At 45.3% G+C, this 25,374-nt stretch overlaps 1 protein-coding gene across 1 annotated transcript; it reads left to right on the forward strand.

Moving 5' to 3' along the window:
• The first annotated feature begins 1,256 nt into the window (after positions 1–1,256).
• On the forward strand, positions 1,257–21,684 carry KIF18B (kinesin family member 18B). Its single transcript, XM_020997710.2, is given in 17 exon segments — positions 1,257–1,362; positions 6,587–6,916; positions 8,865–9,022; positions 9,882–9,986; positions 10,259–10,369; positions 10,463–10,660; positions 10,963–11,139; positions 11,450–11,524; positions 11,695–11,807; positions 12,253–12,335; positions 12,338–12,444; positions 13,306–13,394; positions 16,478–16,683; positions 17,040–17,565; positions 20,420–20,509; positions 20,982–21,085; positions 21,319–21,684. Coding segments are annotated over 16 exon segments (2,592 nt in total). The 5' UTR covers positions 1,257–1,362; positions 6,587–6,594; the 3' UTR covers positions 21,447–21,684.
• Positions 21,685–25,374: the final 3,690 nt, after the last annotated feature.

Below are 25,374 nucleotides of genomic sequence, written 5' to 3' on the forward strand. Positions count from 1 at the left end.
GACTATTCATTGGAAGGTCAAATCCTGACACTGAAGCTTAAATACTTTGGCCACATAATGAGAAGACAGGACTCACTGGAAAAGACCCTGATGTTGGGAAACACTGAAGGCAAACAAAAAGAGGATGGCAGAGGATGAGATGGATAGATAAAGTCATGGAAGCAACAAATATGAACTTGGTCAGACTTTGAGAGACAGTAAAGGATAGACGGGCCTGGCGTGCTATGGTCTGGGAATCATAGAGTCAGACACGACTGAACAAATGAACAAACAGCTTTGCCTACACATCTGCCTTCCAAAGAGTCTCTTCCCCTTCACTCTCCTTTCTGGAGTTGCTCCTGAAGAGAATATGGAACCACAAATGTCCACTCTTGAAACAGGACTGCATAATGTCTCTCTTCTTCAACCCCTCCCCTCACCCAGGCACCCAGAATCAAGTTATTATCATTTTCTTCTTAGAAGAGTCTTATGCAAAATACTACAAGGCCTTCAAAATTAATGTCACTGAGAAATTCAACGGATATTATGGTATGTTTACCTTCTACACAAAGGTCTAACTTCAAGTTTACAAACTCCGTATTCCAATGCAGCCAGCAGCTCATCATTCCTCTGTGTCCTGAGCCAACCTGAAGTGCCCGGGACAGTGACCCATCTCCCCTGCATCGAGATGGGCACTGAGATTCTACCCAGCCTCCAATGTGAACTCAGAGCTGACCTCGTTTGTGCATGCGGGGTTAAATAATTGCTGTTCGGCATTCACTGTCACTTGAGGTCAATTTACCCTGTTAAGTATTGCACTTTGATTTGAACTTTGTTTTCAATTTTTTTTTTAAGTGGCTGCATATATGCAGGAGCTGCACTGGAGAACATCCGACAGTTTTGGTCATTGATTTGCTCCCCCAAAGGGAGTCCCCTTACAGTTTGGAAAATTTTGCATCCTTCTTCTTTGCGTTGCATTCTCGTCTTGGTCATCTTTCAGAGACAACTGCAGGAAGCCTAAAAGAAAAAAACAAGTTTTGCGCATGTGCAGAGGAAGACCGGGAAGTAGGGGAGAGGGGAAAATGAAGCGGCTGTGGCTTTAAGGACTCTTTTCCCATTGGTCCGAAATGACCCAATCAGAGTCCTGAGAAGTAACCAATGAGAAGAGCGAAAGCAGAGAGCCCGGCTGGTTTGAAAGGGCCGGCCGAGAGCGGAAGTGGCGGTTGGCGCCAGTAGCTGGGTGGGGATAGGGGAAGGAAGTTAGACCTTGCGCGCGAGCCGTAGGGGTGGTGGGGGGCGGGGAGGGGAAGGGGGGGAGCCATCTGTCTGAGGCTGAGAGGGACCAGGGCAGCGGAGGCCACCGCGGCGTGGGACAGAACAAGGGTAAGAAGACCCTGACCTACCCTGCAGGCCCCGGACCCGCTCCCAAGTCTCTGTGGCTCGGGATCTAGCCTGGAAAGCTGACAGGTCCGGCCGTTCCCCTCCCCCACCCTGACACCTGGGGGGGGAAGGAGAGGTGGAGGAGGGGCAGGTCCTCTGGGCACATCTGGATGAGGCAGCCTCTCCCCCTCCCCCCCATGGTTCTGGAATCATAACATCTGGATTCAAATCTTGCTGTGTGTCCTTGGGGATGTCACTGGCCTTCAGTTTCTTCATTTGCAAAATGATGACTAGTTGACCTCTGAGGACCCCCCCAGCCCTTAATCTATGATTAACCTTGGTCTGGATGAGGGTGGTTGAAACTACATTTTCCTACTGGAATCCACAAGGTAGAAGTGAAATTGACACTGCCAAAAGGAAGCATTTGAAAAAGGTCACATCTGGATGGGGAGGGATGTGATTCCCAAGTCAACCAGCATTTATTAAACACCTAATGTGTGCCAGGCTTTAGGGGTACAAAGACAAAAATGAAACAGTGCCTGCCCTTGGGGACCTTGCATTCTGTTGGGAGAGAGAACAGGAACATATAAAAGTATATACAAAATAAAACCCGGCCTTCTACAGGAAGCCTTTCCTGATCTCACTTAATGCTACTGTCTTCACTGGGTTGATTATTTCCAATTTATCATGTTTATAAGTATGTTTCTACATAGTTTTTTGCTTCTTGTCTCCTCCATTAGACTATGAGCTCCTTCAGGGCCTGGGACTGTCTTTTGCCTTTCTTTGTATCCCCAGCTCTTTTTTTTTTTTGGTGAGGCAATTGGGGTTAAGTGACTTGCCTAGGGTCATACAGCTAGTGTCAAGTATCTCATGCTGGATTTGAACTCAGGTCCTCCTGACTTCAGGGCCAGTGCTCTATCCACTGTGCCACCTAGCTACCACATCAGTGCCTGACACATAGTAGGCTCTTAGTAAATTTTTATTGATTTATTAATGGGTGGAGAGTCCTAAATTGGGGGAAGGAAGAATCAGTCAACAAGCCTTTACTAAGCACTGACTATGTGCCAGCCACACAAATGCTGGGGATACAAATACAAAAAACGAAACTGCTCTCAAGGAGCTTACATCCTAATAGGGAAGACAATAAATAGGCATATAAATATATACAGGATGAATATGAACACATATGAAGTAATTAAAGAAAAGGTAGGAGGGAGAGTATTAGCAGTTGGGGGGAATCAAGAAAGGCTTCACGTAGAAGGTGAGGGTGAGGAAGGAATACAGCCCAACCTTGGGATACAGCCAGTAGAAAGACAGAGAGAAGGGAGACAATGTAATACACGAAGGACAGTGACAAGGACATTTGGCTGGTGTGTCAGGTGCATGGAGTGAAGTAATATTTAATGAAGCTTTGAAGGTAGGTTGGAGCCAGGTTGTAAAGGACTTTAAATGCCAAACAAAGGAGTTCATACTTGATCCTAGAAGTAATTGGGAGCCACTGGAGTTTATTGAGTAGGGGAGTGACATAGACTTGTGCTCATTTAGGAATATCAATTTGGCCACTGTGTAGAGGATGGATTAGGAAGGGGAGGGATTGTAAAGATGGGAGGAGGGGGACAGAAAGGCAACAATTTGGAGGCTATTGCAATAGCCAGGTCAAAGGGGATGTGGGCAGCCGGGGATGGTTCCAAGAGATGATGTGGAGGTAGATCCTACAACACTTGGCGGTTGATTGGATATTTGGTGTGAGGAGTTATGGATAACTCTGAGGTCTCCTACCCGGATGACTAGAAGTTTGACTAGACCAGACTAGGAAAGAGAACAATGAGAGAATAATAATAATAATAATAAAGCAAATGTTTAAAGAACTTCTATAAAGTAGGTCCTGGGGAAAGTATACATCTTTTTCTTACTAACTTTAAAAAGTGCTGGGGGCAAAGTGCTTGGTCCTTCTTTGTGACTGAGCTCCCTTCCCTTGTCCCATTGTCTTCCCTTTCCTTTCATAATATCTCTATAAATGGGAGAAGTGTGCTTTCATGACCCCAAGTTGAACAGGAATGGTGTCAGTTTCCCATAGAACACAAAAAGTTCATAGAGTCATAGGATTTGTGAGTGGATGGCACCTTCCAAACCCTTCATTTTTCAGAAGAGGGAAAGTGATTTGTCCAAGGTCACACAGGTAGTAAGTGGCAGAGCCAGGATTCAAATGTAGGTAGTCTGACTCCAAATCTGGTGCTTTTCCCACTGCCAAGCCTGTCAAGAAAAGGAATAAACTTTTGTACCAGTTGGAGGCTTGGAAAGATCATGATCCTGAAAATGACCTGTGTCTCTGGCTTTTCTTCCCTATCTCTGCAGCTTACTGGCCTGCAGGTTTTAATGAGCTGCTCCGGGTTAGAAATGAGACGTGACTGCAGCATCTTCCTAGTGCTTTGGGCTCAGATATTTTTTCTAGTTTCAGATGAAAGCAGTCTTGGCGAACATGCTCTCATTAATCTTTACAGTCTCCCTGGGGAAAGAAGGAACAGCAGCTGTTCTCCTGGACTCAGGGAGAGGAAAACTGATGTCCCTGAGTGAGGTGGCTTATCAGGACATTCCCCCCCCCCCCAGTAGATATAGATTAGGGATGAAGACCTCAGCTGCTTGGCTACAGCAACACAAATTGTCATACCCACAGCTCTGTCCCAGGGAGAGGAAAAATATCTCATTAGGCAAGCAGACTATTTCCTAGCCCCTCGAGAGGCTACGTAAGAGGAAGACAGGGATTATAAAGGTTACCAACACTCAGTTACTATGTCCATTTTAATTCCTTGAGTATGTAATTTGGTAGCAGTGTGGCACCTTTTTAGCTGTGATATGACATATGGGTAGCTGAAATAGGCATATTCCATCCCATTCCAAATAGGCACAGCCTTAGTGGTTCTTAAGCCATTTGAGCCAGACACGTCTTTTCCGGTATATGATGTTGTAGGAAAGGAATGGAACTATATGAGTGAAAGAACATTTTTAATTAGGGTATGTATCAGGAATGTGGTATTTGAAGGGTGTAATGCTTAGCATACTATAGTGTATCTGCTAGGTAGGAAACTGAGCTATACAATAGGGTTGCTATTGCTGGGTGTTGCCTCCATCATTTGGGGGAGGAGATATTTAAAATCATGACATACCTGTTCTCACAATCACATAAAATAAACAATGAAAAAAACCATGGCTTTGGTCAGGATGTGCCTGGAATGCTGGGTTCAGTTCTGCGCAGTGAATTTGAGGAAAGAGATAGGCTGGAGCATGTCCAGAAAAGGGCAACCAGGTGATAAGAAGAGTGGAAAACATATAAGGATTGGCTGAAGGAACTGAGCATGTGTAGCTTAGAAAAGAGAAGACTGAGAAGGTGGCATAATATACGTGTTCAGATATATGAAGGGCTGCAAGTGGACCAGGGAATGGATTTATTCTGTTTGACCCAGAGGGCAAAACCAGAAACAATGGGTAGAAGCTACAGAGAGAGATACTTACTTGCAAAGTAAGGAACAATTGCCCAGCCATTTGAACCGTCCCTATTGAATGCTGGGTTGATGTCTCAGGAGGTAGTGAAGTCCCCCTAATTGGAAATATAAAAAGCCCAGTATACTGGCCCGGAAGGGATTCTTGGTAGCGTCTGAAGTCCCTTCCAACTTTGTGATCTTGTAGTCTCCAGACTCTAACAGCTGAGCTCTAGAGGTTAGAGTGCTAGCTAGTAAGTGTCTGAGGTTGGATTTGAACTCAGGAAGGTGAGTCTTCTTGACTGTAGGCTTAGTGCTCTATCCATCATGCCACCTAGCTGCCCTTCCTATCTATCTACATAATAAGAAAAACCATTTTTTTGAATCTGACCTCTTCATTTTAAAGATGAGAAAGTTGAGGCCCAGAGAAGTTAAGTAACTTGTCCAAAGTCACACAGCTTTTTAACAACAGAGTTGAGACTAGAACTCTTACCACTTCCCTGCCCCCAAGTGCCATATACTTTCCACTATACAATACTGCTTTATTGCTTTACAATGATTTCACTAGCCATAGAACCCTGGAACATCTCCTTATTCTCTTTTCTACCCACTACCCCTCCTCATACCCTAGTCAATGTCATATTCTTTGATTTAAGCTCCTTGAAGCTTTCCTGTTGTCATCCATGCTCTACAGGACAGATTGAAAGGCCAGGGGAGAGAATATGGGGAAAGAGAAGGATGAGTTCTTGAGGGATTTATAGTCACACTCAATTGTGTGGCCCTTCAAAAATGAGAGGGACCATTTTCCATTTTGTTTTTGTATCTCGAAGTCTAGCACAGTGCTTTGCAAGTAGCAGGCATTTAAATGCTTGTTGAAGTGAATGAATATTTGAGACTTTTTTCCTTATTTTATTTTTAGAGACTGTTTTCTTTAGTGGTCTCTGTAGAGATGTTTACTAGGTGTTGTGGGGGCAGCAATACAAGAGAAATAGAAAGCATGTTTCTTTTACCTCAAGGAGTTTACAGTCTGGCTGTGCCTCACTCAGGGAGCTAGTGGCAGTTGGGTGGCAGTAGGGTGATGGGGTGGCAGAAGCAGGAATTCTGCCCGGAATCTGTTCCTGAGTGATACAAAAGGATAATGAAGATGAGGCAGATAAAGAAGATAATAAAGATGAGCTATAGTGCAAAGAGTTGTAGTCTCAGCTCTGCAGCCACTGACTCTGTGACCTAGACAGAGAATATACAACATTATTTAAGAATAGCACAAACCAACATACCAACAAGTGTAAAATTGTATAGTACAAAGGGAGTATTGAACGCTAAACAGCCACAGGGTAAATGATTGATCCAAGTGGGGTTGAATTAGACAAAGAATTTTTCCTTGAGGAGGCGAGTTTGAAGCCAGATTTTGAAGACAGAAGAGTTCACCATGAGGAAGGAAAGGGCAATCCAGCTGGAGGAGTGGCATCTTAGAGACGTAAGGGGGGAAATAAACAAGCTGTGCATGGAGAATTGCAAACACATCGACCAGGCCAGGGCCAAAGCGCCATATTAGGGTATCCCAGAGCCAAAACTGAGTCAGGCAACGAATGTTGGGAGAATGATGGGGGTCCCTGAATGGTAAGCTATTTGGAAGGGGGAAGGAGTAGAGCATTTTCCTGATTCATACCTGGAAATGTAATTTGATCACAGAATTTTAGATTTGGAGCTAGAAGGGACCTAATCTTTCTCCTTATCCTGTTTCTTTCTAGGCACTGTCATGGTGATGACAGAGGAGGACAGCACAGTGAAGGTAGTGGTTCGAGTGAGGCCCCCTACTCCAAAGGAATTGGAGAGCCATCGAAGGCCTGTGGTTCAGGTGGTAGATGGGAGAATGCTGGTGTTTGACCCTGAGGAGCCAGATGGAGGTTTCCCTGGTCTGAAGTGGGGAGGCAATGTCCATGATGGTCCCAAGAAAAAGGGCAAAGATTTGAAGTTTGTCTTTGACCGGGTTTTTGCCGAGACAGCCACCCAACAGGAGGTATTCCAGCACACCACCCACAGCATCCTGGATGGGGTTCTTCAGGGGTATAACTGCTCAGGTGAGTAATCAACTAGGCAATATTGTGTAGAGAGGCTATTAGGTTGGGGTAGGGGGGTGGGAAGGGAGATACAGTAAAAGTGCACTCAGTTTTTACTATATTAATTATATTTGTTTATCCATTTCTTGAGAAGAAGGGATTGTTTCTGTCTATTAGAGCAGTAGTCTTTAAAGTGGGGGCTATGGCATGACCCCAAGGCAGGGTGGTATATGATTAACCAACAGGAAAGACAATGGTTCACATCCTACCCTCCCTGTGATAGCCAATATTGGGCTTGTCTCCAACACTATACTATCCTCTTCACCTATGATCACTGAACGCTCCCCTGCTCCATCCCTCCCTGCTGCTGATCTCTGATAGCTGTGACCGGGTGTCTAAGGTCCCAACTTAACTGCAACCCTGGCACCTATATTAGCCATGCAAGCAAAATTCGCTGTGGAACATGCCTCCTCTCCCCCTGCTAATATCCCCACACTCTTCCCCCTAAACCACCTCATGGTGATCCAGGGAATCCATGAAGAACAGGTGTTTCTCATCAGGCAGGCTTTACAAGCCAGGGCAGTGGTCAGTAAGAAAGAGCTCTGCCTCCTCCAATTTTTGGTGGGAAAGAGTAAGTCAGACAGGATGATTGGGCATGAATGGGTTGTGATATATGATATCCAGCACTTAGCACAGGGCCTGGCATATAGTAGGTACATAATAAACATTGATTGATTGATTGATAAGCATCATAGATCTCATTCCATTGTATTTCTCCCAAATCTACTTTTCTGAACTTCCATATTACTATTGAGGTACCATCATTTTTCCAGGTGCCCAGGTTTGTTGGATCATAGATTTAAAGCTGGAAGAGATGTTGGAGGGCCATCTAGTCCAACCCTTTTATTTTTACAAACGAAGAAACAGCCCCATAGACTTGCCCAAGGTCACAAAGCTAGTAAATGGCAGACCCAGGTTTCCAACCTTGGACCTCTGATTTCATGTCCAGCACACTTACCACTGAACCTTACTGATTTGAAACCTTGGTGTTGTTCTCAACTCCTCTCACTCTCCCCACATGTCCAATCAGTTACCAAATCTTGTAATTTATATCTTCACAATGCCTCTTTACTCTGTCCCCTTTTCTCTGCTCCCAAAGCCCCCAACCTAGGTTAGGCCCTCCTCACCTCTCACGGGGACTATTGAAATAGCCTCGTATTTCAGGTTTCCTTGTCTTAAGTCCCACTCCTCCAATCCATCTTCTACACAGCTGCTGAAGTGATTTTTCTGACTGTATCACTCTGCTACTCAAACTTGAATGGCTCCCTGTTAACTCTAGGATCAAATATTATTTCATTTTTATCTCTTCCCTTTTAAGTTTCTATTTGGGTCAGTTTTATATTGTGCATAATTATTTGTACAGAAATACATGCATATAAGGTATAAATAAGTACACCCACACATGTTAGGGGTGCATGCTCAAAATTTGGAGACCACTGGCATAGAGTATGTTCAGTTTCATCTGTTTGACAGGGGGTCTGAAAGCAGAAACTTTCATCTTTTGTTTCCCTTAGTAGCACCCAACACAGAGCTTTACGTACAGAAGTACTTTGTTTATGGTTCTGTTCAGTCTTACTTTTGGGGAACTTATAATCTAGGGGGAAAAAGATAGAGGAAGGAGCAGATAGGGAAGTTCACCAATGATTATTGCCATGTGGTGCTAAACATCAGTGTTAAAGAATGGAAATTTGACCAAAGTGAGTGTAACCAGGAGAATGGTAGTCAGGGAAACCCTCCTGAAGGAGAGTGAGAATTAGAACGGAAGGGAAGTGCAGAGAGAAGTGGGAGGAAGAATTCTGAGCAAGGAGATTGGCTTCTGGAAAGGTTCAGAACACTGCAGCCTTTCCTGTGGGGTGGATGGAGGAGGACTGGCCCTTACTCTGCTGGCATCTCCCTTTACTCCCTACAGTGTTTGCCTATGGGGCCACGGGAGCAGGGAAGACACACACCATGCTGGGAGGAGAGGGGGACCCTGGCATCATGTACCTGACCATGATGGAGCTTTATCAGCGTCTAGAGGCCCGCCGGCAGGAGAAACACTATGAGGTTCTCATCAGCTACCAAGAGGTGAAGTAGCCTTACCCTATTACCCCCAACTTAAGAGGAAAACTAGAGTCCTGGATAGACCTCTTTCTAACCTTCCTAAATCAGGCCTTTCCCACTACAATTGGGCAAGGATTCCTGCCTCATAACTAACTCTCAGTAGATGGCTTGAGTATTGGGTAGGCAGTGGGAGTGGTAGACAGTGATTGGGACTGAGGGGCTCAAAGGCAGATGGAGGCAGCCATGTGGAAAGGACTGATAAGTAAAAGCATACTTTAACACTTAAAATCTCACCCATTTTAATCTGTCCCTCCAAGTTCCACCCTCTGACCTAGCATTTATCCAATTCTACTTCTCCTAAGCAGTTCCACTGCCCTTTCTTTTTTCTTGGGAAATAAGACATTCTGGGTACCAAGATAAATGCTGATGCCTCTGAACAAGGAGGTAGACATTTCCCATCTCCTTTAATCACAAGGAGGCCAAATGTAGGAGGCAGAAAAACAGAATTCAGGTTCTGTATCTGTCACTGATATTCTGGAGGACCTGAGCCAAGTTCCTCTTCCTTCTTTGGGCCTCAGCCTCAGTTTTCCCCACTATCTAGTGGTAACATTAGGTCATTTATTGCCCTTCATTCTCCCTATCCCACTTCTATAAGAAATAAAATCACAAAAGAGTTAACTTCTCTTAATATCTGTCAGGCACCCTATCCAGAGCTGTTTAAAGTGATCTTTTTTTAGCTCATTCTTAATCCTCACCCTTTCTAACATCTCAGGCAGAGATACCCCCCTTCCCCTCCCACCTACTTGGTTGCACTCATACATCCTACTACCCCTGATTTCCCACCCACTTTCACCAACAGCTCTTGGCCTTCTTTTCTTTTCAGGTATACAATGAGCAGATATATGATCTCCTAGATCCCAAGGGTGCCCTAGCTATCCGAGAGGACCCAGACAGGGGTGTTGTGGTTCAAGGACTCTCCTTCCATCAGGTTTGATATTAGGGGGCAGATGGGAAAAATCTGTCCCATCTCTCCTGGGAAATCCTCAGTCTTTCAGTTCTTTCCTGCTAAGAATTAGTTAGAAGACTATCTGGGGATACCAAGGGTTTCAAAAAGGGAAATGGGCCCATGCTGGAAATGGTGGCATCACCATGGTGGTTAGGAGGGGTCCTAGGACTAGGGAACTAGTCAGGGATTCAGGCGGAGACCAGGGACCTGATTGTGCCAATATTGCCAACCCTTTCTGAGTACTATTTCCTTAGCCAGCCTCAGCTGAACAACTTCTGGAGATGCTGACGAGAGGGAACCGGAATCGTAAGCAGCACCCCACTGATGCTAACGCCACATCCTCTCGCTCACATGCGGTCTTTCAGGTGAGGAGCTTGGGCGTCTGAGCAAGGATCTGGCATCCTTCTTTGCTTCCCCTCCTCCCTAGTCGTTGCACCCACTCTTGTTGACTCCCCTAGATCTATGTGAAGCAGCAGGACTGTGTGCCAGGACTGACCCAGACCCTGCGGGTTGCCAAGATGAGCCTGATTGATCTGGCAGGCTCAGAGAGGGCATCAAACACCCATGCCACTGGGGAGCGGCTTCGGGAGGGTGCCAACATCAACCGCTCACTGCTGGCACTCATCAACGTCCTCAATGCTTTGGCAGATGCAAAGGTAAGCCCCAGGTGCCGCATCTTCATGAGGTGAATGGTGGTGAGAGCTGAACGTAGGAGGGTTGGGGTGGTTCAGGTGAAGGGTGGGAGAGAGCTGATATCAGACCTTGATAAGCATACTCGTCTTCCCTGACTGCTTTTATGTTGAGTTTAGGGTTTAGATGGGCAAGGGGAGAAACTACAGATCTCCTATAGTCTAGGCCTGAGCACTGGTCTTTCTCAGGTGCTGCTTCTTGCTCAGAACCAGGAGTTTGTTTGGCTTGACCACCTTGTATACATGTGTCTCCTCCTGCTTCCTCAAAGGGCCGAAAGTCCCATGTGCCATACCGAGACAGCAAGCTGACCCGTTTGCTAAAGGACTCGATAGGAGGGAACTGCCGGACAGTGATGATCGCTGCTGTCAGTCCCTCAGCCCTGGCCTATGAGGACACCTACAACACCCTCAAGTATGCTGACCGTGCAAAGGAAATCAAGCTCTCGGTGGGTTCCTGCCCAGCAGATGAGGGCAGGCTGAGGTTATTATAGCTAGAGGGAAATAGGGTGCAGAGAGACTGTGTGAGTGAGGGCCCCAGATTAAGAGTGTTAGGGTGAGATAGGGGCAAAGGAAGGATAAGGTGGCCAAGAGGAGCTTAAAGCCTCCTTAAGCCACAGTCTTCACTTTTTTGGAGATCCCAGTGTAATAGGAAGTAGAGAGAATACATACCGAAGACATGGTGACAGAAACACAGTGTGGAGGGACCGGAGTGGGTGGTTGCTCTCCTTTATGTAACTGCAGCTTCCCTCTTCCCAGCTCAAGAGCAACGTGATCAGCTTGAACTGTCACATCAGCCAGTATGCCACCATTTGCCAGCAGCTTCAGGCTGAGGTAAAGATCTGGGGGCTTCAGAGCTCCTGGCTCTGGTGGGAGGGAGAGGGAATTCTTACAAAGCTGAAGACCTGCTTTCCTTGGCCTCGCTACCTTTCCTCTTCCCGTGCTAAACTTATGCTTTCCAGCTGGATCCAGGGCTTTGATGGGTGAGGGTGCTTGTGTTCTAGGTGGCTGCCCTGCGGGAAAAGCTCCAGGTCTATGAAGCAGGAGCAAGAACCACCCCACAAGAGCTCCCAGAGCTGCCCAAACCATCTCTCTGCACTAGCCCTCTGCAGCCAGGGTAAGCATCTTTCCTCTCCAGTCCTTATCTGAGATAGAAAGAGGGGAAGCTCAGCTGTTTTTCAAGTCCTTCTCCCCTTCTTTCTAGTATCAGTGCAAGAGGACTTGCTGGCAAAGGTAGTTAGGGAACTAGGATTCTATTCATAGCTAAGGTTGCAGCCCAGTGGGGGACTGCTTTCTAGTCTATCTATCTAGTCCACAGGTTTCTGGACTATCCTGAACTTCAGATTTTAGGATTTCAATGTCCCTTGAATAAGAAAATGATCATCTTCCTTCTACAGAACCATAGTCAATGCCCATTGGCTGATCAAGGACTATCAGTGGTCATCATCTGCTACCCTGGTGCCAGGGAGATTTATTTGATCTGCTTCTTTAAAGCCCGCTGTTGTCCATTCCCCATCCTCTGTCTTCCTCTCTTCTCATTTTAGCCTTTGTTTCCCCCTCAGCCTCAGCCTTCCTGACTCACCCTCACTGAGCCATCATCCTCGTCAGTCCTACTCTCCAGAGCTCTACTCAAACCCTGGAACCCCCAAGAGGAGGAGGAGACCCACGTGGAGGATAAAGAAGTGATGAAGCCCCTTTTCAGTTCTCAGGCACAGGAACCAACGAAGGAGAGGAATGAGAGCACCGTGAAAAAGGTATTTCTGAAGCTGAGCTGAGAGAATTGAGTGGCAGGTCAATTGACAAGAGCTTCTGTGACATCGGGAGAGATTCCTCCATCCTTTTTTTTCCCTGGTGCTGAGAGGATCACTCTGGTTTAAAGTCCCCTTAACAGGGTTGCTTTAGAGCAACTGTAGGTTATTTAAGGACATCTGGGCCTCTTTACAGAGTATAGGGACAAGGCAAGGTTTTAGGTGCCATTTTTTCTATCCCAGGAGAAATCAATGTCAGCATCCTCACAAAAGCTGCCCTGGGGGCCTACTTGTGTATGGTCCTGGGCTAACTATTATACTGAGAGATTACACAGGACTCAGGGTACAGATTGAAACCAAAATGTTTTGAACATGGCCATGTAGGAATTTGTTCTGTTTGACTAAGCAAATTTCTTTATAAGAGTTTTGGGGTTTGTTGTTGTTTTGTTTTAATGGAAAGGAGAGAAAATAGATCTTTTTTTCTTTAATTGAAAAAAATAATTAATAAAAAAAAGAAAAGAGGCTTCAGAGACCCAAGACTCTGCCCTTTAGGGTCTTACAGTCTGAGACACTAATAGAGTCCTATGCAAAGGGCTGACACACAGCAAGGCCAGGCTGCTATATTTACATTGTCTATAGATCAAGAGTAATTATATAATGGGGTAGAGAGTATAATGAATAGCCGAGGGAGATTCAAAAATAATCTAGCTCAGTATCTAGATTGGGCTCTGATCAACCCAGGGAGGCTTAGAGGAAGGGGGTTGGGGTGGTGTTTCAGGAGTTGTTTGGTTGATGGGTAAGAGACAGCTTGAAGGGGAAAGGCATCATAGGATCTCTGTGTCTGTGGAACTCCTTGCCTTATATCAGGTGATGCAGCCTCCGGTCCAAACCCTAGAGCCCAAGCCAGGATTGGGCAGCCTCACACCACCAGAAGTGGACAAAAACAAAACCAAGAGGTAGGTCTCTTTTTAAATCTACCCTAGAATTTAAAATGGAAGGTATGACACGGGGAAAGGGAAGACATGGCAGGATCCTGTTACAGTCAACTCTGGATTATCCACGTTGTTAGTTATCTGAGGCAGGTCTTACTCCACTTCTTGTTGATATTATCACCTACTCTGTTTACGTCTCACCATCTTTATTTATGTTCACTCTTCCACGGAGCCTGCAGCCCAGCAAGATACGTCTCATGTGCTGAAAGGAGAGGGCTTCTGTAATCTAAACACTGCATTTTTTTCTCTGTCCGCTGGGAAGGTATGAGCCAGAAAGATAGCAAGTTTAGAGCAAGGACTATTCTGCTTAGGCTAGTACTTGGCTTTGGTTTGTTTAGGGTTTTTTGATGTTGTTGTTGTTTTTTGGGGGGGAGGGGAGAGGGGGCCATCAGGGTTAAGTGACTTGCCCAGGATTGCACCACTAATAAGTGTGTGAGGCCAGATTTGAACTCAGGTCCTTCTGATTCCAAGTACTTGGCTTTTTAGGCTGGGGAGTGGTACTGTCTGTTTTCAGCATGAAGTTGGGAATAGAGATGGACAACTTTTTAGTTCCTCTTGATTCAGGTCTTCACCCCGTGGCTTCACGATTGGATTTGGATTGACTTTGGATTCCCCAGATGTCTGGAGTGCATTTATTTAAGCATAAATACAAAAACGGTCCCAAATCAAAGAAGATTTGAATTATTTGTGCCATGATTCTTTTTTGTGAGGATCTGGATATGTGTGACTGTATTATTATTACTATTAATATTTCTTTTCTGGCCTCCAGTGCATCAATCCTGTGCCACTTGGCTTCCCTGTTGCCGACCCCTCCCAACATGCTTCACGCTTGGCAGTGTATTTAAAGCTTCCGGACAGAAGGGCCTGTTTAATTTTATTTCTTGTTGGGGAGTGTCTGTTCCCAAGTCAGCAAAAAACACTGCAGTCTGAATAATCAGTGGCTCATTATCTGTCTCCTGCTGTCAGCTCTGCAGGGTCTCAGGAGAGGGAGGGACAAGCTGGCAGGATGCCTCCCTTGGCCTTCTTTCTCTGAGCCCCCCAACCTTCCACGCTACACAGAGCACTCCAAGTATTTGCCAGTAGGATAGTTTACCTGATTGGTGTACTCCGGTAAACACAGCCTTGTGTTCTAATTCTGTCTCTACAACTGAGCTACTGAGTGAATTGCAGATAAGTCACATCCTGGCTTTAGGTATTCCCAGTATATATCAGTTTCTTCATCTGGTAGTATGGAGAAAATAATCCCTGTCATAGCTACCTCCCAGAGCTTATAAGAGGACAAAATGAAATGATAGGCATAAAAGCCCATAGAAAGTAAAACTTGTAGGGGCAGCTAGGTGACTTGTGGATAGAGCTCTGGCCTTGGAGTCAGGAGGACCTGAGTTCAAGTCTGGCCTCAGACACTTGACATTTACTAGCTGTGTGACCCTGGGCAAGTCACTTAACCTTGATTGCCTCACCAAAAAAAAAGTAAAAATTACAGGTAAGGGGAAGAGATTGTTACTCAGTTTTTCAGTCAGCCAATCAACAAGCATTTATTAAGCAATTCATTTATCCCAGACACTTGTGCTAAGTGCTAGGGATATAAAGAAAAAGCTGAAACAACCCCTGTCCTCAAGGAGCTTACAATCTAATGGAGAAGATTGTGTGTGTGTGTGTGTGTGTGTGTGTGTGTGTGTATAAATCAAAAGAGAGGGAGGACTTGAATAAGTCTGACTTTTAAAAAATTCAAAGTCATTTTGTTTTTAGAATATAAATTATGAAATTGCAGAGATGGAGAAGATCTTAAAAGGCCATCTCACTTAATCCCCTTAACTTAAAGATGTAGAAATTGAGGTTCAGAGACAAAACATGACTTGTTCAGGGTCACACAGCTAGTTAATGACAAAGCTGAGATCACTGTTCTTTTGCCCATACTCTTCCCACTTTACCACACTTCCAAACCCTGATTTATTCCAAATACTCTATAGCTTAGTAAATGGTCATAAAGAATTTCTGTGTCCCCCCAGACTCATCCCCCAGTGGCTACCCTAAGGATGAGCATCTCCAAACTCAGCTAGCCTGGTTCTTAGATGCTAGACATATATAGTCTATCCCAAGCACATACTTGTGTGTGTTTGTGTTTTAAAGCAATTTTACCTTCACATTGATGTGTTGCTCAGGCTGTTCCCTGAGCCATTTGATGTCAAAGGTGGTGTCCCAGAAGAGTGTAGTGTAATATGTGGAAATCATCTCTAGAAAAAATATTTGCCATGCATAAAACCCTGTCCAGCTAATTGAGAAGTCATAGTACCATTACAGCTGTGCGTCGCTTTATGGAAATTTGGCAGCTAACAGAATAACTTTAGAAAATTAATAATCCACCCATTCTCATAATTTCCCTTGAACCTTTAATGTATTTAGTGTGCAGACTTTTTTTAGTGTGATTTTTAATGATAGATTCTTCATACAAGAACCTTAAATGTATTTAAAATAGGATTTGCTGTGAACCTGCTTGTATAGGACCATACCTGTTACCTGTTCCATAAAGTGAGCCACACCTGTATCTTTGTCATGTACAATCCTTGCTATGTGCAATACCTCATAATGAGCAGTAGAGTTACTTTGTTCTCACTGAGTTCATAGGCTTGGCCAAAGGAAAAATTGAGGCATGGTAAGGAAGAAATTGAAGTCGATAGCAAAGCAGTTATCGAAATAGTGGTCAGTCTAGGAGACCAAGACATAATTTTCTTGGCCTCACTTGGAAGTTCTTTTTTTTTTTTTAAGGCAATTGGGGTTAAGTGACTTGCCCAGGGTCACACAGCTAGTAAGTGTTAAAGTGTTTGGCCTGAGGCCGGATTTGAACTCAAGTCCTCCTGACTTCAGGGCTGGTGCTCTATCCACTGTGCCACCTAGCTGCCCCTATCTCACTTGGAAATTCTTGACTGGCAAGTAGAAAGCAGTCGAATGGGATAGGTCTGAGATTTCCTTTCTCATCAATAACCCAGGCTAGGGTTGGGGGGAGGCGAGGAGGATGGGGATGCTATAACCCTTTCTTTCACACCCAGGCTAGCCCTGATGGTGCTGCATGTGGCCCAGCGGCAATATTCTCTTCTCAGAGAAGCCAATCTCCTGACCCCAGACATGGTCTTGGAGTTTGAGGCAGTGCAACGGCTGGTTCAAGATGAGAAGACAGTGCCACGGGGGAAGGTAGCTGATACTCCCAGCCCAGCTGGAGGGGTACCTTTGTCCCAGGAGCTATCCCCAGAATCAAGTGAGTATCATCTCAGCAGCCCAGGCCTCTGCCTTACCTTGTCTGTAAAGAAGAACTGGGGGCCTTCACGTGTGACTGAAGTGGCCAGAGCAGCAGTTGAAATGCTAGGGTGGAAGACTGAGCCCGGAGTTGGGGAAAATTAAAAATGTGGTTGTGGGGTTAGCTGTAGACAAAAGCATTTAAAAACATCCCCTGCCTGGGCCTAGAAGGCTCTAAGTGCTGGTATAGGGGAGGTGAGACATTTTAGACATGTAATGCTCTTTGGTCTCTATTGTGTCCCTCCCCTTGTCCTCCAGACTCTTCCTTCAAGCCCTATTTGAGCTTAGGTTCTGAACTTCTCTCTTCTCTATGTCTAGCACCTCCAACATATTCTGGCCCAACAACACGAACCATGGCAAGACGTCTGAGTGGGCTTTTGCCCGTTCTGGGGCTCCCATCTTTTTCAGCCCTCTCACCCCAAAGTTCTCAGGCTCCAAGGAAGAAGAAGAGGAGGAGATCAGATGAGTCAAGCTCACCTGAACTGAACACCTACTCTTCCTCTAAACTGGAGGCCAAACGGCAAAAGAAGTCTTTGCCCCATGCAGGGAAAGATTCTCTGCCCCAGGCAGGGCCTTCCCCGGGACTCAGCACCCCCAAGATGGAGGTTGCATCCACTACCCCCTTTCCCCACCTTCTCTCAGCTACTGTTGTCAAAAGCCGGGTGCCCCTGGGCCCATCCTCTATGCAGAACTGCTCTACTCCTCTCAGCCTACCTACCCGGGACCTCAATGCCACCTTTGACCTTTCTGAGGGGACCTTCTTGAAGTCCACTGCTTCTGAATTCCTCAGCTGGGAGAATGTCCCTGCTGCCTTGAACAAGATGGATAAACCCTTCATTCCCAGGTAGGCCTCTTTTCTTCCTGTCCCTTCTGACCACCTGTACCAAAAGCACAAGGGTCAGGGGTGTTCAATGGATAGAAAAAGAAAGGTTTGAGCCCAAGATACCAGGCCCAGAAGAGCCTCATCCTAAGGCACTGAAAAACCCGGCAGATTTGTTTGTTGAGTGATTTTTGAGAGCTCATAGAGGATAGTGGAAGAAGGCTCCACAGGACTAGACAGAACAGGGGCAGCTACATGGCACAGTGAATAGAGCACTAGCCCTGGAGTCAGGAGGACCGGAGTTCAAATCCAGCCTCAGACACATAACACTCGCTGGCTGTGAGACCCTGGGCAAGTCACTTAAACCCAGTTGCCTCACCCAAGGGGGAAAAAAAAAGACTAGAGAGAACAAATGTAGTTCTTGAAAACAAGACATCTACAAACTATATACAGGCCAGCAAACTTGATTTCAATTCCTAGCAAAATTCTAGAAAGCTTAATTAAAGGAATGGTTAGTAAACGTCTAGAGAAGGAATCAGTGATCACAAGGAGACTTTATCAAGAGCAGGTTACGCCAGACCACTCTTATTTCCATTTTGAACAGGGATTCTAGGTTGGTCCATCAGGGGAATTCTTTCAGCATAGTTTGAGGTTACGAATAGTACAGTTGGAGTATTTAGAACTGATTGAATAGCTGTAACCAAAGAGTAACCATTAGTGCTTTGATGTTTACTTGGAGGGAGATATCTAGTAGAGTGCTCCAAGATCTCCACTTGGCCTTGTGCCATTTAACATAGTTGACCATGGCTTGAGTAAAGACAGAGATGCTATGCTTATTAAATTTGCAGATGACACCAACCTCAGAGGGACAGGTAACACCTTGGATGACAGTCAGAATCCAAAAAGATCTTCACAGGGTAGAACATTGAGCCAAAGCCACTGAGATGAAATTTAGTATAAGACTTAATATAAAATACTGAACGCTTGGTTTCAAAAAATCAGCTTCACAGTATGGGGCTAGATTGGAATTCACTGGGAAAAGATCTGAGGGTATTGCAAGCTTGGTAGGAGTCAGTGTTGTGCTAAGACACTCAGAAAAACTGCCATGATTCTGGACTGCATTCAGAGAAGTGGAGGACTAGCCAGGTGACAGCAGGGCTGTTCTCAGCCCTGAGAAGGCCACAGCCAGAGTGTTCTGTTCAGTTCTGGGTGTCCTGTCATAGGAAAGACATGAAGAAGCTGGAGAGCGTCTGGGAAGGGAAGGCAAGATGGGCAGTAGCCTTGAGATCATGTTACCTGGAACATTTGATGCAACTGTTCAGCCTGAAACATAGAACACTATAAGCAGATATGATAATTCTGTTTAAGTATGTGAAGGGCTGTCGTGTGAAAGGTGGATTCCACTTGTTCTGCTGTTGTCCCTGGCCTTAAAGAACAAACTTAGGAGCCGTAAGTGGGAATTGCAGAAAGGCAGATTTCGGTTTGATGCAAAGAAAAATTTCCTCTAATAATTAAAACTATCCAAACAATAAACTGGGCCTCCTTGGGAAGATGCCATCTGAAGTCCTCCTGCAAAGCAGGGGCCGCCAACTTGGCAGATGTGTAATAGTCTTGTTCAGCTACACACTGGACAAGATGGCGTCTAGGATTACGTCCAACTCGGAGATCCTGGGATTCTACAATTGGAAGCAAGGAACAGATTCATCTTGGAAACTTGCAACCAAGTTTGCCTTTCATCCTGGTTTGTTCTGCTCCCCAGTCTCAGGACACCAGGGTGTGCTGGAGGGATCAGTCTCCCTTGCGGCTTCTTTTCTTTCAAGCAGCAAAAGGCCATTGCTGCCAGTGTCTCAAAGCCCTTGTCCAAGAACTAGTTTCTAATTATTCCCTTGGGTGACTTATGGAGCCTCAACTTAGGAGGGGAAGGGGGAGGGCGGGGACAGGCAGTGTGGAGCTGAAGCAGAAATCTGGAAGGAGAGCTAAGGAAACCAGCGTGGCCCTTTTAGCAGCCTGTCCTGCTTTTATTCTTGTTAGCAATAGTTCACATTTCTATGTCACTCTAAGCTGCTCTCCTTACCACTCTGAGAGATCAATGGTTCAACCATAATCACCCACCTTTTACAGATAAAGGAATTAACAGTTGGTGAGGGTAAGAATCTTCTCTGGGGTCATGCAGCTAGGAAGTACTGGTGCCAGGGCTTGAATTCAGACCTTCAGGTGCTCTTCCCAATATACCATACTCTGTTTCTCTCATGATCGCTGCCACAACTGCCATTTTCCTTTTCCAATTCCATCCCTACATATACAAGCAGGGTGAGGGGAATTTCACACCCTCCAGAAAAAGTTATTCAGCTGATTTTTTTTCATTAGGACTGCAAGGGACATCCCCCTCTCCCCCAACACCCAAACAAATGGGGTGTTTACTTGGCCAGTGAACAGCACCCAGATCAGATTGGTTTCTGAGGCATCCCAAGATTGTTAAGTCTAGTAGAAAGTGAGGGGTAATTTGGGGCCCTCAAACAGTGACAAGATTTGATCCTGCCTCAGCACCCCAACCCCCAACTCTAGCACTAACTGCATCAGAAACTAACCTTGGAGATGGGCAAGTGGAAAGGTTTTTTGAACTCCAGTTCGCCGGACATGTCACAAACTGACACCTGGATGTTCTCCCAGAATGGGCCTGTCACTCAGCTGTCAGCAAAGGGAGTGAAGGAGAAGAAAGCAATCATAGCATCTTAGTTGAAAGGGACCTTAGAGGTCATCTAGTCCCATCTCCCACCCAGTGAGCACTGGGGCTAGGGTGTGGACAAGAAGGCAGAAACTGCTTAGTCCTTTCTTTTCCTTTCTGATCTGAAGATCTTCACCTTCATTTTTCCTTCAGGGGTCCCATGCAGCTATTCACCATGAAGGGTCCCAAGCCAGCATCTTCCCTTCATGGTGGCTCTGCTCGCAAGAGGAGATGCCCTTTGAGGTAAGGAGGAGTTAGAATCGGGGTCCTAGTAACGTTGTGCCCTGTGGCTCTGATATCTGAACTGATTATGATTAGACTCTCCCCCCGGAGCACCTTGTTTGGCAGACAGCCAAGTTCCTGTATGCAGATGAGATTCTCGGGGCAAGTTATCTATGTCCATTACTTGTTCAGGCTTTTCCCTGCTATTTGATCAAACAAGATCAGATTGCAGAGCATCAACATTCTTCTAGCTGATTAGTCACTCTCTTTATGGGTAAGATATTCCATGTGAATCATAACTGACCAAGTCCAATGACTGGACAGTGTCACTCCTTTCTTCACTGATTCTGGGAAGTTGTTGGTAGTACCTAGTTACCCCTCCCTTCCCAGGGCTCAGTGTTAAGTTGGGGTAATGTCTTGTGGGGATTTTCAGTCCTCACTTTAGTGGGGAGCAAGTGGCATCTCTGACCTTTCCATTTCCTTTTTTCATCAGGTCCTCAGCCTCCTGTACAGTGGCTGCCCCCCAGGGCCGGAGTCGAATCGCCAGACTTCACACCAGCACTATGAAAAAGCCAGGAGGTCCCCTTGCTGTCTCAGGTAACTGGCAGCAGAGAGGGTAGGAAAGTTTAACTGAGGCTAGTAAGTACCAGATGAAGGGCGGAAAAAGTCAGTGAAAGACCTGCCCTTCCTCTCTTAGTTCCATAAATGAAAATCTCCAAGTACTTAGAAGGACCCTAAGAAGAGAGCTGATAGATAAAAATGGAAGGGGAAGAGCAAAATGGAGCCCTGGAACAGAGGCCCTCTATAGTTCTCTTTTTTTCCCTCTCCAGAGCCCTCCTCCAGCCCCCGATGGCTAGGCAGCCAGAGGAACCGGAAAGACACGGCACTGGGGTTTGGAGGAGCCCCACAGACTGGTATCCGGCCCAGCACAGGCAAAGCCATCTTCAAGGGGTCCTGAGAATGAGATGTGTCTTCTGTGCTTGTCACTTTGGCTCCTTCTGCCCCAACCTTGGCTTGACCTTCTATACTCCTTTATCATCTAAGACCAACTGACGATTCAACTGCCCATCTAGCACACCTTCCTAATTACCTCCTTCTGATTCCTTGCCACTGCCTTCTCTTCCTCTCCCATGCTCTTATTGTAATCAGCTTGTGCTTACATTCACATACATGTATTAAAGTGTTCTTCTCTCTTCTGTGTGTGTTTTCCTTCCTAAAGTAGACCGTAAACTTTTTTTTGTTCAATATATTTTCATCTTGTTAGATATTTCTCAATTGCATGTAAAATATTTTTAACATTGATTTTTTAAAATTTTGAGGTCCATATTCTTTCCCTCCCTCCTGCCCCTCTCCCATCCTTGAGAAGGCAAGCAATTTGATATCAATTATACGTGTGAAGTCATACAAAACATTGCCATATTAGCCATGTTGCAGAAGAAAACATAGACAAAAAAAGTACTCATCAATCTGCATTCTGAGTTCCTCGGTTCTCTCTCTGGAGGTAAATAGCATTTTTCATCGTGGGTCCTTTGGAATTATCTTGAATAGAGTAGTCTTTCACAGTTGATCATCCTGATAATATTGCTGTTACTATGTACAATATTCTAGTTATGCTCACTTCACTTTGCATCAGTTCACATAAGACTTCCCAGGTTTTTCTGAAAGCATCCTGCTCTTCATTTCTTATAGCCCAATAGTACACCATCACAATCACTTACCACAACTTGTTCAGCCATTCCCCAGTTGATGGGCATCTCCTCAATTTCCAATTCTTTGCCACCACAAGAAGAGCGACTATCAATATTTAGTAGACAGTAAATTTTTAAACACCTCCCCCCACATACCTGCCCAGCGTTGGGCACTATAGACAGACCAGCTGTGCTCAGTCAGTGATGGAATAACAGATAAGGGTCAACTTGAAAATAGACAGTGGTCTTTCTAACCTCGACTAGATTGTGAGTGCATTGAGAGGAAGGATAGGTTATTTTATTTCCAGTAATTTGTATATAATAGGTATTAGATAAATATTTGACCAAAAAAAAAAAGCTAGCATTATGGCTAGAAGCCCAGTACTTTAGAATCCAGAAACCTTGGACTCCAATCTTGCCTCTGCCACATGATAATTGTGTGACATGGGGAAATCACTTAAGCTCAGTGCTTCAGGGTAACTTAGCCTGTGAGTCACAGAGAACAGCTGCAGATCTACATTGGGGTAGAGGAAGTTTCAATCCCAACATCTTTCTTACCGATTAAATATGGAGTATTCATACCTTTGGTATGAGGGATTGCTGAGCCCTTTTCAAGGCTGCTCGTGCACCTTTGGTGTCGACCTGGCATTCACTTGTGGCTCCAAGAAACTGTAGGATGGGCAGTGGCCACACCCTGGTAAAACTGTCTCAGCAGATAAACTAAACTAGGTTGAGGATAATCAACAGGCCTCAGACCCATTGATGAGTTAGGGGGATGCATACTCCAAGCACGTGAAGATTTTCCCTGGTGGAAAGGTTGGATGAAGATAGTTTGTTCCAAGGGCCATGAAGGGGGCTAAAGCAAGTGCTATGGAGAGCTTAGAGCTTAGCAAGACGTTGAAAACATCAAGGTCATCCACTGCAACCCTGGGCCAAAGCCAGTTGTCATGACTTTTGTCCTGTCACTGGACTCTGGAAGAGAGAGAGTGAGGCTGACAACTTTGTGCAACTCTGCCTCACTAAAATTCAATTCATGCATCAATCAAGACATCACCCTGTGATGTCATTGGTCCTCTTCAAAAATAAAGGACAAATGAGGGTTATATGGGGAAATTTAACATGAAAACAAAAAAAAATTCAATAAAAATTATTTTTTTAAAAAAATCGTTCATTTGCCACTTAAAAGCAAGGTAAACTTGTTCCCCTCCCTGGGCTATTTCCTCATCTGTAAAATGAAGTGATTGGAGTAAAAAAGTCTTCAAGGTCTTCCAGTCCTTCCAACTCTTCCAGAATTCTTGGTTTCTAGAAATATTTGCTTTCCTATCTTCAGTCCTCTCTACTGAGTCTCTTCTAGAACAATTTATACTCTTCTTCCTGGTTGCCTTTCTGTCTTTTTGTTCTAGATTGACGCCCCTTTGGTACTATGCTGAACCTTTTGTGAGACTGGGGAAAAAGCTGTATGCATGGACTTGGAATTTACCTCCTTTGAAGAATATGGTACTGGGCAAAAAAGCAGGACACACAACTAACTCAGCCCTGCTCATCAGACTCCAAGGCTTTTTATTCATCACCCTTCTTCGCTCCCATAGTTAATAAGCAATTATTGAGTGCCTGCCTACTCTAGGCCACAGTGACCCTCAGGGCTGTGTTTGCTAGGATTCTCATACTTTATAGCAGGGTCCCCCACCAGAGAGTAGACCTGAGAGGGGAAGTGCAAACTAAAAACAAATCCAGCTAATTCAGTTTAGTTAAAAATCTCATTAATTTGGGCAGAGCTGATTGAAAATTTGTGGCCATTTAACCAGGCCTGGAATGAAGCTCACCTTTGTTCTTTCATGGAGAAAGGGTTTGTTTAGCAAATTGATGGTACAAGCAAGATTCCAGGAGGTATATTTAACCTATTTAATAAAACTGAAAAGATTTTTCAGAACATTGTTAGTATGCAAATAATGCTATTTCAAGTGAGTTATTTATTTGGGCTCTCCTCCACTTGGCAGCTTTTTGTTAGCCATTAGTTCCAGTTACTGTTTGCTCTTGAAAGTAATAAAATTCCATTTCTTTAAAAAAGGCCAGTGCTTTTCCTCTTCCCTTACCCCATTAGTCTTAATGAGGCTTTATTGTATAGGATTGTTCACCAGTGGCAGGATAGCAGAACATCTGGCCAGAAATTAGCTTTGGTGGAATAGAGTGGGGTGAAATTGGTGGGGTGAGGCGGGAGACAGGACATGACTTGGCAGCAGGAGTAGGGGATGTTAAAATCCTGAAGGAGTAGCTCTTCGGTATGGTTTTACTCTTGGTAATCGAAAAGTGTTAAGATTCTTTACAAACGAACTTTTCTGTGTTTTGACTTCAATGCTAAGGCTTTTTCCACAGTCCCCCGCCTCCCAATGTACTTGGTGAGGGGCATGAGTTGGTGCCACAAAGTCTGCCTGTTTGAAAAGCCTCCCAGAAAGCTAGCAAGGGGCCAAGGGAGCAAGCGCAAAGCAGGCATTGTGTTGACAGCAGAGTTCCAGCAGTGGGCATCTGTGGGTGGCTCTGGGGCTCCGAGATTGGATTGTTCTCACATAAAAAGAGTCATCTGTGAGATCTGTTGATCGATGCCTCGCTCCATTCACTGGGTGCCCCAGTTGGGCAAACTTGCCCTGTCTCATCCCACATCCTCATCTAATCTTGCTGTCTCCCACCCCGGAGCTCTTGTAGAGATCATTCCCTACATCACAGCATAATTGCTCCCTCTTCTGACTAGCTCTGTGCCTTCTTTTCTGGAGACAGTTCTCTAAATCCATCCTTCCTAACTTCCATATTTCTGCGGAGGTCACCACCATCCTTCCAGGCAACCAAGCAAACAACCTTCGACTCTTCTCTCTTCTTTATTTCTCACATCCAATCAGTTGCCAAGGCTTGTCATGCCACCCCACAACATATCTTGCATCTGTCACGGAGTCCCCTGCTCCCCCAACCCTACCCCCCCCATTCTAATGCAGCCCTTATCACCTCTTGCCTGGACTATTTTAGCATCTTTCTAATTGTTCTGCCTGTCTTCAGCCTCTCCCCTTTCCAGTTCAGTCTCCACATAGCTGACAGATTGACATTCTCATACCAAGGATCTGACCTACCTGTCACTCCCCTACTCAATAAATTCCTATTCCAATAGATTGCCTCTAGGAGAGCTAGTGTCTTCTCTTCCCCATCCCAGGA

Source organism: Phascolarctos cinereus, unplaced genomic scaffold (assembly GCF_003287225.1).
Source record: "Phascolarctos cinereus isolate Bilbo 61053 unplaced genomic scaffold, phaCin_HiC Scaffold_5;HRSCAF=322, whole genome shotgun sequence".
Taxonomy (NCBI): domain Eukaryota; kingdom Metazoa; phylum Chordata; class Mammalia; order Diprotodontia; family Phascolarctidae; genus Phascolarctos; species Phascolarctos cinereus.